At 53.9% G+C, this 17,299-nt stretch overlaps 1 protein-coding gene across 1 annotated transcript; it reads right to left on the bottom strand.

Annotated features, from left to right (window-relative positions):
* Positions 1-226: 226 nt before the first annotated feature.
* LOC122382169 (protein kinase C-binding protein 1-like) lies at positions 227-16,882 on the bottom strand. The gene is made up of 13 exons (XM_043367147.1): positions 16,733-16,882; positions 14,355-15,815; positions 13,132-13,401; positions 10,626-10,806; positions 9,326-9,456; positions 7,413-7,528; positions 4,805-4,898; positions 4,254-4,410; positions 2,723-3,981; positions 2,077-2,421; positions 1,662-1,815; positions 984-1,201; positions 227-697 (listed from the first exon to the last, which is right to left on the bottom strand). Exons 2-13 carry the CDS (start codon positions 15,789-15,791, stop codon positions 590-592), a joined length of 4,470 nt encoding a protein of 1,489 aa, XP_043223082.1. The 5' UTR covers positions 15,792-15,815; positions 16,733-16,882; the 3' UTR covers positions 227-589.
* Between the last annotated feature and the right edge of the window lie 417 nt (positions 16,883-17,299).

The raw sequence follows: 17,299 nt of genomic DNA, 5'->3' as shown, positions 1-17,299 counted from the left end.
CCGTGATGGAGCGGAGATGCCGTGGAGCTTGACAAGTGATATTTACCCACAGGAGTGGCCCTGTTCGTGATTGATAGTCCCTAAATGTGTACCCATCAGTGGTGTCGATGTAATATAAAATGCGATTTTCCTCCAGAGCTCACGCACCGGTATCCGTTTAATGAAGCGGTATTCTAACGTCAGGCTGAATTCCGCACCTGCTCCAGACACTCCCAACAAAACTTCATAATATAAACGATATATTTCAACAAAGGCCTTGTTTCCAAGTTGTGCAGACACAGCACAGGCGTTCGCCCGACCTGAGCAGTAAAAGGTCATTAGTCTCGACACTGCTGTCCGCAGGCTCTCCCACAAACAGAGAACAGCGAAACACACAGTGCCCGGTGAAGCGACAGCGATACGATGAACAATGATGAAAGCGGGCGGACACAGCCGCCGCGGGGACACAGCCATTTGACGGCGCGCGCGGCGGGCTCGCGGCGCCATACACGTCGGTTCACAGCGTCAGGTTGAGGGTGGAGGCCGGTTCACACCGTCCGTTGACGGAGGGGTCGGTTCACACCGTCCGGTAACGGGGCCAGAGGCCGTCTCACGCCGACAGACCCCGACCATCGTCGTCTCCCCCGCTGTCCGCCGCCGCCGCGTTGTTCGCCTGCTGGTTGGCGCATGTGAGCATGTGCTTCGGCCACTGGGCCTCCTGTTGGAGAGACAGACAGAAGCGGTCAGTCGGTTTGCCACCAAAAACGAAAACGATTCCACTGTTGCAACTTACAGTCCCCATCTGTACAGGACCGTCCAAGACTGTCTAGGACCGTCATGCTTGAAAAATGTCGCCGTCATTGTACGATGACCCCAGTCCGGACTGAATGTTACAAGAACCATTTATTTAAAGACGCGCCTGCAATATTACGTTCTTGCAATATTACGTTACTTACCTAGTTAGCGTTACCTAGCGTTACGAACACAGTGGCAAGCCTCCGCACCTGGCAGGGGAAATCACAGTAGGATGTGTTCCAGCAGCAGTAGAAGATGGCCTCCTTGCCGCAGTTGGCGCACCACTGCTTCTTCTTGGTCTCGGCGATGCGCTTCTCGAGCAGACGCTCCCAGGTCTCTGCCTCGGCGGCCAGCGCGGAGCTGAGCTTGGCGGCCGACTTCTTCTGCTCCTTGGCCAGTGCCGTCCGCAGCTCAGAGATCTGGGTCTCTGAGGGCGGCAAACACACCGAGCTATGACAGCGAGTACAAACAAACCGGATAGGTGACAGTGACTGGCTTAAACACCGGACGGGTGAACACGACGAGCGCGAACAACGGGAAGGTAACCAATAGCGCGCCATTGCCCTCCCGTACTCCTGCTGTGAGAGATATCCGTGTAGAGTACCGTAGATCATATTCAATCGTGATAGCAAGCATCTCACTACCGTAACGTTACTATTCACTACCGTACTCACTACCGTTACCGCCCAAGCAGTCATCCCAGGCGTGATACGGAACATTGGTACCTCAGTACCTCAGAGACGTTGCAACTTCCTGACCGACAAGCTCAGCTGGGCAATTAGCATGAGAAATATGATTTTTTCCTACGCATTACATATTCAGACGAGCATTCTAGAAAAAGGGAAGAAAAACCGTGTCCTGTTTGACGTATTAGCACGTTCACCCACCTAAAGTTCTCTTCTGTTCGGCCAGATCGGCCCTGTGCCTCCACTCCATGCGCTCCATCTCCATTTTGAGCCGGGCGACTGAGGCGGCCGTGCTACCCGAGGTCGCCGTCTCGGCGAGTATTCGCTCCACGCCGTCCCGCATCTTGGCCGTCAGCTGAAACCGAGCCGGCACGGCGGAGATGAGCGAACGGTAGGTGGCGAGAGGGAGCGTTTTGGTAGACGGTACAGCCTCCGGCTCAGCGAACAGCAGCACTGGTATAGAAAACCCATACGAAAGAAGAATAAAAAAACAGGTGGTCGGTCAATATGGAATCAGCTATACTAAAATGAGACTCGGAAGGCGAAATACACTTTGAGTCTGGTTGACAAATAAACTTAGCATATTTCTGGCGACATGTTATCGTCTCGACCTCACCTCCTGGGCCAGCCGGTCGACGGCGGCCGTCACGGGCCCGGTCTCCGAGTGGGCGATGGGCGCCTTGGCCGCCGAGCTGACGGCCGGGTAGGTGACCAGCGCCGTGCCGTTGGTGGCCGTCGCCAGGCCGCCCGGGATCACCATCATGGAGGTGAGCGGAGCAGTGGAGGTGAGCGCGCCGCCGCCGGCCGCCGAGCCGGTCGGCAGGTAGAGCGAGGCGCGCGGGATCATCAGCCGCGCGCCGGCCCGGTTCACGATGATGGACTGCTGCACCGTGGGGGTGGAGGTGACCGGCGGCCGTGGTGTGGAGGTGATCAGCTTGGGCCGCAGCGGGGCGGTCAGCACCTGCGGGTGGTCGGCGGCGGCGTCAGAGAGGGACGATCGGATCATTGGCAGGCGGATAGCCGAAATACCTCACTGAGGGACTTTGTGAAAACGCACTCTAAATGTGAAGCATTAAGTCAACAACGTGGCAAAGATCGTAGATATTTCATAGCCAAGATAATAACGATTTAAAAGAAAGGTAGTTAAATCAGTACCGGCAAAGTGCACCCGATATTGACCAACCAAGTTCCTCGCTTCGCTGCACGTCCCGACTCCTTGCCTCGACAGTGCAGCAAGGCCGCCCCGCTACACAGTCGCTCACCTGCTGCGCCACGCCATTGCTGGTCGCCGCGCCGGCCTTGATCGATTTGGACACATGGATCGTCGCAGATCCGCCGGCCGCCACCGTTTTCACCGCCGCCGCGGTTGAGCGCGCCGCCGTCGCCGGGGTGCGGGGCGACTTGGCGACGGTGACGGTCGTAGACGCACCCGTCTGCTGCCAGGCCTTGTTGGCGGCGCCGGTGCTCAGACGGGACAGGAACCGGCTGGCCGACAGCCCACTCCCGTCAGACTTCGAGGCCGACTTGGCGGAGGAGCTGGAGCCGGACTTGGACGACGCCGCGGCCTTCGCGGCAGCTGGCGAGGCGGAGGGAACTCCCGAGGAAGCGGCCGCCGCGGCGGTAGCGGCGGCTGAGAGCGACTTGCGGGCGGTGCGTCGGCGCGGCGGAGGGCGCTGCTCCTTCTCCTCCTCGTTGGAGGAGAGTCGCACCACCGGCGCCGGCGACTGCACTGGCTCTGTCTTCACAGCCACCACCGGCTCCGCAGCAGTCGCCGCTTTCGGAGGGTCAGCCTTCGCAGTCCCTGCCACTTTGGCCTTCTTGGACTGCTCTGCTTTCGTCCCTTCTGTCTTGGCTTTCGCCTTCACCGTTTCTCTCTTGGCTATGGCTGCCTTCACGGGTTCCTCTGTAGCCGCCGGCTCAGCACTAGCAGTCTCATCCACTGTGTCCACTGAGTCGGCCGTTTCCGCCGTCTCCTCAGCATCGTCTTTGGTCTCCGCCCGGTCCGAGTCCCTGCTCTCGGTCCGGGCGCCCTTCACCCGCTGCTCGCCTTCCGACTCGTCAGTCGCCGGCGGGGAGGGCTCGGCCGAAGCTGCAGCCGGTGCAGAGGGCTCAGGAGCGGCCGCTGCGACGGGAGTCTCGGCTGATCTGTTCGCCGGTTCGGTGGTCTCGGCCGCACTAGCCGCCGGTTCAGTCGTCTCGGCTGGACCAGCCTTCGTCCCAGAGTCCCTGTCGGCGCTGTCTGTGGGGGGCTGGACGGGCTGTGTCACCTCGACCACCGGCTCGCCACCCTCTCCGGCCTTCGGCGAGTCGCCCTCTCCGGCCGCCGCCGAGTCGCCCGCCCCACCCTCCGCTGAGTCGCCCGCCCCACCCTCCGCTGAGTCGCCCGCTCCGGCCTCCGCCGACTGCTCGGGCGCCGATGGCTCCGACTCGCCACCCGCCTGTCGAGCCTTCTTGTCCTGTCTCAGCCGATCCAGAATCTCCAGCTGGATGTCACTGTTGGATCGCTTCGCCCCGGACCGCTCTGAAAGGTGACAGATACATTAGGGGTTTCGCAAAGATATATTACACCTCCTGGGGTAACAGCAGTACATTATGCGCCCTACCCTTACACCACAACTTCATTGTCAAAGGCAAAGACGGAAATAATAATGGAAATTAATACATAGCTTTTACTTTTTAAACCTTCGGTGTATCTCTGACAACGCACAAATGATCGCCATAAAATGCTTAAGCCACCCTTTATTGCAGAGAACAGCAAAATAACCCTCTCTTACAAAACTGATTTGTTCTTACCCGAGGCGGGTTTCATCTCCTCGTCCCGGCCTCCGTACCCCGGAATGGTCATGAGCAGCTGGGCCTGCACCCGTTTCGGATTGTACTGTGTCTTCGGCTTGGCGAAATTGTAGGCGCCGAACCGCTTCTCGAGATTCTTAACATGCTCCTCAAGTTCCTGAAATAAGCAAAATGTGCAGAAACTGACTCTTAAAAAAGCAGGCCCAGGTGTAATTGCTCACCAAAGATAAATATTACCTCGCCTAAAACAATATGCAACGAATGACACAATATTACAAACGCGACTCGTGCTTCGCGCATACCCGGCAGATATGTGCACCCGTACTACGTCTATTCCTGCATACTGATCACCCCTCGGAACAGCTCGTCATCCCTAGCATCTCTGCGGCCCGACAAAAACACCCCTGCACATCTGCTTCCCACAGTGCGACTCGCACCCCACCGCGCCCGCCCCGACCAGCTGGCGTAAACACCAGCCGGCCGCGGTAGTTCGCCGCGCCACCGGCAGGCGGCAGCAGCGTCGCCGATCGACCGGCGCCTGCGCTCCTTACCTCCACGCAGGCGTCCAGGCTCTTGGTGCGGTTTTTGGGCGTCACCGGCGGCTCCCGAGAGAACAGGAAACACTCCTTGGCGGGAACCCAGGCTCTGTGGACACGCAATGATGACCGGATCAGCAATAATAGGATCGGTCCATCCCGGAGGCAGTATTGCCTTAGTTGTCAGGTTCAAATGAGGTTCGATATCACTCAGGATTGCTGCGTACAGTGCACAAGCACGATGCCCTGTTATTTATAATTATTTACTGGAATAGTAAGCAACCTGTAGCCGTCACCCGTTATCACCGCGGTGGCTCTTTCTACCACTTGCAGCAGCTGTTATGACTTGTGATTACGTTATATCGCCGGAACAAGTAAAACATTCCGATAAAAAAGCTCCACTCGCTCTACACGACGCAAGAATTGCAGTGATACCTGAATGTTTATCATAGTCGTTTATCATATGGCCAGTCGCCTTGTCTCCTGTCAGCGCTGGCGCACCTTCTCTCTGTCTGCCTGTCCACAAGTAGCGTGCCAGCTACCTTCGCTGACAGCGTTATTGTACCCGTGTTGAAGAAATCTCAATCGGACCCTAACTGCTTGGACAACTATCGACCGATTTCAATCACAACCTGCGCATCTAAGCTGCTCGAGCTGTTAGTGCTAGACGAACTGAACGCCTCATTTGAACCGCATCATCTGCAGTTTGGTTTTATCTCCAATCGGGGCACCATGCAAGCGTCTCTGTTGGCTGGAGAGACCATACAGCAGAATCGAGCCAGGGGTCTTTCTGTTTTTGTCGCAAACCTTGACGCGAGGAAATGTTTTGACCGAATATGGCACGACGGTCTGTTCTTCCGTCTGAAGGATTATCTGAGCGCCTACTGCTGGCGCCTCATAGTCACCTGGTACCGCCACCTCTCTGCAAGGGTGACTTTTGGTGGCGCCACATCTGAAGCGTTCCGGGTCTGCAGGGGCACCAGACAAGGGGCCATCTTATCGCCAACGCTTGCAAACATCTTCCTCTTACCTCTTATTGAGGTCCTAGATCGCAGCGGTCGTGGAGCATATCTACACAGCCGCACGTACCCGCTATCTGCTACGCTGACGATATTCTCCTTATATCTGCGAACGCGCGTGACCTCGGTGCAATGCTGCAGATGGTGGGAGAATTCGCGGCTACTTGGCGCCTCGACTTCGTTCACCCTGAACCGGGAAAAACCAAGAGCCATTGTATTATATTTGGACAGGAACTATTCACGAGCACACCGAGGTGGACACTGTCAGGACAGCAGCTGCAGATCCGGCAGACGACCGAGCACCTCGGTACGGTGCTTGATGACAGCCTCAGCACAGATAGCCACGTGGCTCAGCGCATCAGGCGTGCTTGTGCATCGTTCTATGGCCTCACACCCCTGGGCAATTTCACCAATCGTCTGACTGCTGCTGACAAAATCTTCCTCTGGAAGACAGTAGTGCTGCCGGCACTGATCTTCGGCTGTGAGACGGCTCCCCTCAGCTCCGCCGACATTGAGCGTCTAGACTCGCGACAGGCTTCGCTGATCAAGGCAGCGCTGGGTCTGCCGCGTTCTGCGCACCATACGGCTCTTTTGATTGCTGCTGGGGTGCCTCGCATCGGTGAGGTGCTGCGAGGTGATGCCCTCCGCGCATTCCGTAATGCTTTCCGCGCTGACCACCGTCTTCGCCAAGCCTACGTCACTGGACTAGCCAGACTTGCTACGTACCCCGAGCAGTTGGATGGGTCATTTATTGGCCACGTGTATAAACTGTGTGGTGGAAATTTCGGCGCTGTCATGCACATCGCTGCTGGGTACGTCGATCGCGACATAGTCCGGGCACCACTCCAAGAAGGCGGTCTTATAGACAGTCTGAAGATGGTTTTGGCAAGCAACTGTCAGGCCTCGCGGCGCCTGTTAAGACTACTAACCTCATGAGTGCTGATTAACTGTGTATGTGTGTGTGTGTGTGTGGGGGGGGGGGTATGTATCTTTTTGTCGCATGGCGATGCTGAATAAACAATGATGATGATGATAATCTGGACGTTTTGATTTTCCGAGTAAGTTGGGTTCATGAGTCCGTTAATAGGTATTGGGCGTCTGGGTTCGGTAGAAATGCAAACTCTATCTAATGATGGCGTAAATATTATATAAGCAGCAGATTTACCATTAAAGCTAACACTTCATCACCAGCAGTGCGGTCCTCTTAAACAAATAACTCATTTACAATAAACACAGGTTCCGGGTCACCTCCCCCCCCCCCCCCCCCTCTAATCACCGTAACCCCAACTCAGTTACATCAGGAACTTAACTCCGAAACCAACTGCCGCTAACGACATCGCAACTCCATTCCCCAAACCGACACTGTGACTCCCCAGTCATTGACGTGACGCAGTGACTCTACGGTCCCCAATCACAGGCATCCTCATTCACATCCACCATCTCAATCGCAGAACAGTAATTCCACAATTTTGGTAACGGTGAAGGGGGTAAACCCTAACGCCAGCCTAATTTCCGATTATAGTTACCACGCCTGTCTGTCAGTACGTCCCGCCCAGTCCCGATAACGGTATCTCTCCCCTACCCACGACCCCACACCTACCCACCTGTCATGTCGGCCGAAGAAGCGACAGTCGACATTACCGTCTCTGGTCTTCACCGCCTTGGCCGGCCAGAAGGGGAAGCCCTTCAGCCGAGCCCAGATGAGCAGATGTGGGTGCGGCTGTGGACGGAGAACAATGTCAGTTGGGTAAGGTAGCACTCCGGGTCAGGTCAGATCGGGTTGGTAAAAAACGCACACCGTGGTCCGTGACGGATCAGACGGTTATGAGAAGCGACCCGAAATTAATATCCGTTGCTACGAAGAATCTGAGGGGGCTTGGCCAGGATTCAAATCACAGGCTATAAACCTAGGACTTCGCAGTTATTTGATCACAATCATAGTTATCAGCATTAGCGCGAACCATGGAGAATATGCAGCAGTTGTGTGAAGAAAGTGAAGGTTAGCATGTTCGAAACACCCCAGTGGTACGAACCAGACGCCTCCAATAAAGTATCGACATGCTTAAACACAGCGGTAGAGGTACGATAGAAAGTGGTACAACATGGCCTAATAATATTGTGCATAATGGCGGAGTGACTAAGCCCAATTACGATCTATCGATTACAAATGTGGGGGTCATTGCGCTGAAACTTTTTTGTCACGGGATAAGGGTGCCGCCTTCAGGGCCTTGAATACACATTGCACTACATCAACAACACCGATAATTTAATTAATTCCGTGAAGACGTCGGCATATATTTCCGTAAACCACTGCTTTTGGCGGTTTCAGTGACCAGTGTGGATCCACAGCTCCAGTCTGACCCGACCTCGGCTGCGCCATGACCTCACCAGGCCACAAACATAGCTTGATGTTATGGAGCCGCTGCATGTTAGTTATCCATGACCGCTGGGAGTGCAGCCGGGGGTCCGGACTGGCTCCGCACCGTTCCACATTCACCAGCTGATGGTGGCAGCCACGTGGTCGGGCTCAGAAGATGGCGCCGCGCACCGCTCCTGTCCCTGAGTCAACCGACTGAACGGCCGGCTCCGCCTACAGCACGTGACGTCACGGAGAGTTGGCTCGGTGCCAGGCCGGAGGTCGCCGGCGAACCGTCCCGAGCGGGCAGGCCGGCTGGCTCGGCAGCGGACGGCGGGCAGCCGATAGACCGTGCTGGCTCGGCTCGGCGGGCACCCGGCGGAACGGCCGCCGGCGGGCTGGGCTGGCTCAGCTGCCGCAGACGGGACGGCCGAGGCCGACCGACAGACGGGCTAGCTCGGCAGCAACATGGCTGACCCCGTTCCATGGACACACAGACGTGTACACAAGATAGAGGGCAAAACAACGCTAGGTGGTATCGGTAAAAGATATGTAGAAGCGTGCAGCCGGTAGTCGTTATGTGCTGAATTGAAAACGAATAAGACTCGCAACAAAGCAAGTTGCTTCCGACGCGAGTTTTTATCCAAAATATGTCATGTTCTGTATCAACCAGGGACTTCAATACCTACAAATAATGTCAAACACAATCACTTAAACAAATGAGTGCGCCTCGTCCATGGACCATGAATCGGTTTAGTCAGTCAACAATGTCAATCTGGCTACAATTACTTAAGTCAGACACGACCACAAGGCGACTGGTGAACAGTCACTAAGCGCCACTGACTAATTGTAACAAATGAACGTGACCGACTGAGGCAATATTGTCAGCATTCCGACGGAGAAAATTGCGTCGGTTGCACACACATACAAAGCAAGCTGCTTGCTAACCACCATCACGAAAAATAGATCGCGAGGGATCAGAAATGTGTCTCCAGTGATCACACACATCCCGCCCAAGCATACATAATTTAATTACTGCCACCAGGCTGCGCGGAACCGTCCCCCGCTCAGAGCCAGAGCAGGCTGCTACTCACTACGGACCAAAATGAACCAGTCCCCATTGCGGACCCAGGGTAGGCTCCATTCCGTCTCGCTACTCACACAGGCCAGTGTGAACCAGTTGTCGCTGAGGTAGGCGTTGCCGTAACAGTCGGGGCACGTCTCGATCTCCTCCATCTCCCACTTGCACATGCGCACCAGCGACTTGGCCAGCGTGGTCAGCTTGTTCCCGGCTAGAGGCACGAATAATAGGGCAATGGTTAGGGGTAGTGCGGAAGGGAAGCCGGGGATGTAATATGCTCTGACGTTTAACATTGCTATTGCAACAATGATCACGCGTAATGGATGTGACCTTCACAATAGCATCATGTCTCAGATAAGGCTATTTGATGATGGATGAGGATAGTTACCATGGAAAAACCAATTGCAGAAAACACAAAAATCAGCAATACGTAAATGCACAAGATAAACGCACGGTGAACATCTAACCATCCATTACATCGCAATACAACGTCGAAACGTGCCAGTAGTCAGACGTATGAAGCCTTGGACAGCCCGAGTCACCGCGGCTGCCCTGGGCGCAGCGCTGTGACGCAAGGGCCGTAGGTGGTGGGCCGGGCCGCGGCACTGGGCCATTACGTAATGTCACAGAGAACACACCACCGCCCCGACACGGCGGCTCAATGGAAGATCAGGGGTCCTATCCACAGACACTTTGCTGATCCAGAGGAGGACAATAGGACTGCAACAACGAGCGGGATCAATTTGTTGATTACTCGACCGGACGGGGATGTCATCAGATATGTCGTTATTGCGTGGTTAATAAAATACGCGTAGACTGTGGCACAAATGCATTAAAATTATAAAATCATTTGTTCTCGTTCCGATGTCTTCGATTAAGTGCACCCTACTTAAAATGCGCCCGAAAGTGGGGGCTACGGTCGTTACCAGTAGACCATGAATGAGACCAAATCGACGTCTTCAAATTAAAGATAAAATGTATACATGGCTGTGCTATTCGGTATTCTTCGATGCAGTTCTAACAATAACCGTGAACAGCATGCTCTTTAGTTGAGCAAATGTGTTACACTGCCGATATTGTATGCCTCCCCTGTCACGTCTTCCGATTTCTAGGAAGCTAACGTAAGCTGCTGCGTGCCACGGACTGCAGCCAGCTGGGTTGCTCGACTCTATGACGCCTCATGATAGGCATCATAGGCATTACGGGCCTTTTCAAACGAATGACAATATAAGGAGCCGGTTTTCCACATCAGTTTTGCTAACTCCCCTTAGCACTAACATTTCTGCGATCCAGTTACAGAAACATTTCGAGACAGTAATCCGCCCGTCGTCTCCAGCTACCCCATTTTCCCATCTCATCTCACCACTCAACGCTACTCACTGCCGTTGAAGAGAATGCAGTTGTGCAGGATCCACTTGCAGTCGGCGACGAGCGCGGCCGTGGAGCCGTACTGGCCTCGCTCGGCGTTCTTCTCCATGGTGGACAAATCCATGGGCCAGGCGACGAACTCGCGGTAGGTGGGAAACTTGCGCTGGTCCACCGGCTGCAGGAACGGCTCCGCCTGGAACGGGACCAGGGGAGGCGTCAGCCGGGCGACGATGTTACAAAAGGGAGAGGAGGGTGTCAACAGAGAGGAACCGGAGAGGAGATCGGGGAAGAGCATACCTGCTGATTGTCATGAACAAATGAATTCAGTGCATGGGTCGTGACCAAGAGTAGGTGCTTTATAGAATATGGCGGATTGACGGGGAACGCCCGTTTCCAAGAACCATCCTAGGTGGTCGTCGCTGGTAGCTTATGGAGGTTGAAAGCTACGGACTTTTCGCAGCGGTAACTGCGTTATTCGTGACAGTAGACCTGCCGGTTCACCTGCCCAACAAATGAACAAACACACCCCGATTAATGGCGGCCAGGCACCTTCCACCTGCAAAACATCCAGCATGTGTCTGCCTGTTCTGCACTATCGCTGTTGGAGAGGTCCCACCGCACATGTCCCATCTATGCCCTTCTGCGCTTTATATGTCCCGCCTATGCCCTCCCCTGTCGCTGGAACCGAGGTTCGGCCGCTCTCTCCGCGGTGTCGGCGCCATCCCGGCTCGGCCAGCCGAAGGTCAGGGGACACGCCGAGACGGCGGCACGATCGACTCTCTGTCCGGCCGCAGCCAATCGGCGCCCACCACGCAGGCCGGCCGGAGCGTCAGCGCGCATGCGCCGCCGACCGACCGGCGCCATGCGGCCGGTCGGTCGGCAGCGGGCCGCGCCCGTCCGCCGGCCGCTCGGCCTCCCGAGTACCGGCACACACGCCGGTCTACCGCCCTCTCCGACTGGCCCGGCGGTGTTGCTAAAAAGACGGCCACAGCGGGCAGGGAGGAACGACCGTATCTGAACATCTTATGAAGCATCTGGATGAAAAAAACGGTAAATTTCATAGAAATAGGTTGATGGTTACGCAAAACGAGAACTTTCCATTAGATGTCAGACAAATCTCACGGATTAGACAAAGAATGTGACATCAATTGGAGCAATACGATACAAGCTACAATAAACATAGAAAATAAGCGTAAATGGTTAATTTCAAAACGTAAAGGAAGCCTTTATTCGAAATCAAAACAGCGAAACGTTACTTCACTGAAAACCCCCTGTAGGCGAAGAAAGAAGGAAGACGTAATATCCATAACTATCACCATTCACCCAAACTGGTTACACCGTGAAGTCTAGAAACGCTCCTTTTCAGAAGTTAGATAAAAGGTCAGTTATGCATCTGAATCAGGGCTGCGCAGTGGATGGATTTTCGGTGGCTGCGACTCCGACTTCGGCTTTCAAAAACTAACTCCGACTCCGACTTCGACTCCGCAGACCTGGCAAGGCTGCGGCTGGTTTTCGGTAACTCCAACTCTGACCCTGGCTCCGGTATCCAAAATCGACTCTGACTCCGAGTTCCGACTCCGGTCAGAACTGCCGACTCCGACCGACTCCGACTCCGACTCCGCAGTCCTGATCTGAATCACCAAACGTCAAACCAATGAGCACTTAGCTGCCCATAACAAAATATAACGAACTTTAGCAGCTGGATCGCTACGGTTTTGTATACGGTAATAACGGGATCAAAGTTACGAACACGGTACAAGCGGCTGAACACGGGACATTGACCTGGGGCAAAGGGTGCACTGCACATGCATTGACGCCACGAAAAGTGCTAGTGTGATGATCACATTATTTCGTATTTTTGGAGGCGCAGCAGCTTTGAAACGTAATTTCGACAGTATTTTTAGCTCAGGCTACCATGCCAAATAATTCACCATTCATTCTCTCCACATATCGTGCAGCTAGTCGACAGCCCGTCAACAAAACGGTCAATATTTGGCATGATAGGCAAAGAGCAGATTTAAATTGCACAGCCATGTAAGTCTTCCTGGAATTAATGAGAGGAAACGTACTTTTTGGGGAAACTATGAATCATGAACGGTTATAGTTAAGAAGCCAGACACAGCAAACATTAACCCCTTATAAACACCTCAACATAATTTGACAGATTATCTGGCTGGACCGTAATGTGATACGGTTTCATTAACTTGCATCACGCTGGCATAAAACTGTGCGGTATCAGAGAATGTTATCTCAATCTCCGCCTGTTGAGTGTTGATCCACATCCCATTGGGCCAGTCCCTGTTCAGTCGAACGGACTGGACAGTCCCTCTCACTCACCCCGCGTTCGATGTCTCCCGGACGGCAAAGATTCTTTGCCGTCCGGCCAATCCCGTCCAAGGTCAGCGGGGGCTCGGCTGCGGTTATGAAACGTGATTGGCCGGACGGCGTAGAATCTTCGCCGTCCGAGAGACATCGAACGCAGGGTCAGTCAACAGTCCCGTTCCACTGCGTCACTCACCCCTGGCAGTCCTTTGAGCCGTCCCAGCGCGAACATGATGAGCTGCTGGAGCCGCTCGGGGGGCAGCCGGCGCTCCGACGACTCGGCCAACACCACGCGCTGACACTCGACGCACACCCAGTCGCCGGGCGGGTCGGTCGACAGCTGCGCGCACTTGAGGTGAAACACGCGCGGGCATGTCTCGCAGCAGACCACCTGGCCCTCGCGGTGGCACACCCAGCAGAAGTTGTCGTTGGGCGTGCCCTGTCGACATAGCGTGGGGTGGTCAGATGTGCCAGATACAGAACGGAGTGGTAAGAATCATGTGGGGAAGGGCAGCTGCTGGTTTAACGGTATGGTGATGCCGGTATGGTGATTTACAATTACCTGGTTGCTATTACGTTTTCATTTAAGCATCTCGGGGAAAAACGATCAAAGTTCAGTAAGATTGGCAGTTAGTCCACAAACCGAACAGACGTCTGGCTATAACATAACCCGATCCTAGTAGGTAAATTGTGCCCATAATGTAGCACAACGCAAAGGATCCGCGAACATCGAACTTTGTGCGTGGTCAACACACGTCATGCAACCAGGAATATCTACATGCAGATCTAGTAGGGCACACAACGGAACCCCTTCTTTGTCAATCCATAGGTGGATGACCGTATACAGCCCTAGGCCGTCTTCCCACCCGTGTGGATGCGGGGACGGCGGACAGACAGCGGCCGGCGGGGGCCGCGGCGAGGGAGGCCGCACGGGAACGTGATCGGTCGCCAGCTGCCGCGGCGCCACTGGCTTTCAAGGTCACCCCTACCACCGCCTTGGTGCCAGACGAGGAGCGGGCGACTGAGGCCGGCGCGCCCAGCGAACGACCGACAGCACAGCAGAGAGGCGACAAGATCAGGGGATATAGAAAACAAACACATATTCACAGCAAACGGAGTAGACACAGGGGATGGTGAAAACTAAGGCCAAGTGTCACTATGAATACTGAATGCGTGCAAACGATGGGTACATGACACGTGCAGGGAATATGAGCCGAAAAAAAGAGCGTGCATACCTACGAGCTCCAACTTACCTTTTTCCTTTTTGCCGCACTCTGTGAAAATATTGATCATTGTAACCCAAATTGACACCATAGTCGTTGTAATATGAATGTAAATGCTTACTGACCAATTCAACATTTAATCGATAATTTTTAGCAAATACCCGATCAGAAACCCGCTATCGCGGGCGCTACTCACAGTGTTCGCAGCGACATCCGACGGTCGCGGCTCATCGGAGGCCTCGCTGAGTTTCCGACGCTTCGCCGGCGGAACAGAGTCCTCGCTGGCTGCCCGCTTCTCTGAGCGCGGGGCGCCCGGTGTCCCATCCGGCGCCGGGCTGGCCCCTCCACCGCCTCCGCCGCTGACACTCCGGTGGAACTTCCTCATGAAGCTTTTCTGCTTGGCAGCGAAGTCAGGGTTGCGGGAACGGGTGACGCGTGACCGAGGGGTACCTCCGGCGCCGGGTGTTTCGGTGGGGGCGGCGGACGGGGTACTGGCAGGGGCGCCGGATGGGGTGTCGGCGGGGGTGACAGATGGGGTGTTGACAGGGGTGACTGTAGGGGTGCCTGTGGTGACAGTGGACAGTGCCACTGGATTGGCAGCAGGAGTGGTTGTGGTGGCGGTTCCAGCACCATCAGCATCACCAGTGCTGTCAGCAGCACTGCCAGTGGTGACATCACCAGCGTTGGTGGCGCGCTGAGAGTCACTGGGAGGGGTGTCACTTGTATCAGATGTCACCTTGGAGGAGGTGTCTGAGGGTTTGTCCAGAGATGCTGCCTCTGTAACATTTGATTCACCAGCTGTTGTAGATTCTTCTATTGGAGAGTCTTCCTGGGGTGCTGATGCTGCAGCAGTGGTGTCATCAGCTGAAGAACTGTCCTTTACAGCACAGACTTCCTTTTCTTCCAGGGGAGCAGCTGAGCTGTCACCTGCATCCATGGGCACTGATTTCTCCTCAGGGCCATCACATTCTGTGTCATTTTCAGGGTCTTTAGCCATGTTAGATAGCTCTGCATTTTCACTGCTCTTGGGGATATTCTCTGGGGCCGTTTGTTCAGGCTGTACCTCATGCTGTTTGCTCTCAGTCTCTGGTGCTGTAGAACCTGGTGTCACATCCATGCCATCTGACTTGTCTTCTCCAACCACAGCATCCTTCATTTCAGACTCTGCCTCTACAAAACCAGCATCTACAGGCACTGTATCTGCTGGATTCAATGGAGCATCCCCCTCAGCTGATGGCTTGGAATCCATCCTCTCCTCTGCTGGATTGGAATCCATCTTCTCCTCTGCTGGATTGGAATCCATCTTCTCCTCTGCTGGATTGGAATCCATCCTCTCATCTGAAGGACTGGAATCCATCCTCCCCTCTGATGAATTGGAGTCCATCCCCTCCTCTGTTGGATTGGAATCCATCCCCTCCTCTACTGGAATGGAATCCATCCCCTCCTGTGCTGGATTTGAATCCATCCTCTCCTCTGATGGATTGGCATCCATCTTCTCTTCTGCTGGTTTGCTGTCCATATTCTCCTCTGCTGGTTTGGCATCCATCCTCTCCCCTGAGCCTCCAAGCTGTTCAGGGCCATCATTGGATGACTGATCAATGACAAGTGGTGTCTCTCCCTCCTCATCTGACATTACAGCTCTTGCAAAGTTACTGTCCTGGAAGAAAAATGGGCTTATCAGCATGTGAAACTTCACTAGCCTGGATCATCATTATCTGCATATCATTATCTTCTGCATTCATTAAGAAAAAGGCATTGTGGTTAAATTGTAGCAAGGTATAGCTAAATATATAATGAAGATCATACAATGCTTTTACATAATAAATTTGAAGTTCCCTGAGCATAAGGGGAAACACAATGCATAAGTGTGCTGAAGCATCAAACAGCGGACGCCGGTGAAAACAGGGCGCCGGAGGGCATATTAGTCACGTGACATTTATAACTTCTCCCCCTCCGTGGGCCTTCTACTTGCCTTCTACATTCTAAACGTCACGTGTGAATTTCACGAACCTTGATCAAATCGCCCCAGGCGCCCTGTTTTCACCGTCGTCCCAAACAGCACACCTCTAGATGTGCCAAAATAATAATTTTTGACAGTATCACTAAATCTCAACACATGGGGAGCTGCAGTTAACTCAGTATGCTCCCTGAGGCCCCAAAGCAGGTATATTTGCTCATTAATGCAACATTACCATGCATTTCTTAGCAAGCTGCAAACCGCTTGAAGCAAGCCAAAGCAAAACTGAAATTTCCAAGAGGTGAAATTTCACCCTGAATAATCATGAATTGCAGTTAAATAGAATACCTGAAGTTGCTTTTTATAGATGATTAAATGTCATTTATGACAAGTTTCAGGACAAAAACACAGAACCAGCCATAGAATCAATATGCATATTTATCATAGTGTCTAATAGTTTCGCCGAACCACAACCAATTGCTGAATTCATTGTGGCATTTCTATGATTTCGAAATAATAAAAACTCTAGTCAATTTCACCCAAATCTCCATAACACATGGTGATACTTGTGTTTTGTGATGATATAAAAAAGGACAAATGCTTGGATCAGTACCTACCTCTGTATTTAAACCTTCGTTGTCTTCCTTAGCATGAAGAATAGCTAGGCAAGCTTACAAATCGACCAATATGCAGCTGAAATCAACTGAGCCACGGCGGCTCACCCAGTCACAAAATGTCCGACGTCTCCCGGCGCGGAGCAGCACATGTGGGCCGGCGCCGCGCGGTGAAGCAGTGTTTGGTGTCTTTATCCGCAAGGTGGCAGCACCGAGCGGATACCGGAGGAGCCGGGATTCGCGCAGGCGCACTGCCCGGGCTTGGTCCGGGCCGTCGACCCCTGGCCTTGGTCGACCCGCTCGGATGGCGAGGAGTCGTGGCAACCGAGTTGACGATGCGCTGAATCAGTGCCGCCATTGAAATGTCACCTGAGAATGAAACGAGGCCAAATTTGACGTCCCATCCCTTTTCGATCGTCATCAAGATGATGGTTGCATTGCAGCCAGACATACCTATTCTGCCTTCGTAGCCCGGTGTCGATTGTGATGGCGTAAGCCAATCGACGGTATGTACACATCCGTTCCCTTTATTGTAACCACTTCCTAATTCAAGCCGACACTGGCCAAGGT

This window comes from Amphibalanus amphitrite, unplaced genomic scaffold, assembly GCF_019059575.1.
Source record: "Amphibalanus amphitrite isolate SeventyFive unplaced genomic scaffold, NRLGWU_Aamphi_draft 000134F_arrow, whole genome shotgun sequence".
In the NCBI taxonomy this organism is placed as follows: Eukaryota; Metazoa; Arthropoda; class Thecostraca; order Balanomorpha; family Balanidae; genus Amphibalanus; species Amphibalanus amphitrite.
This window is presented reverse-complemented; position numbering and strand designations above follow the sequence as displayed.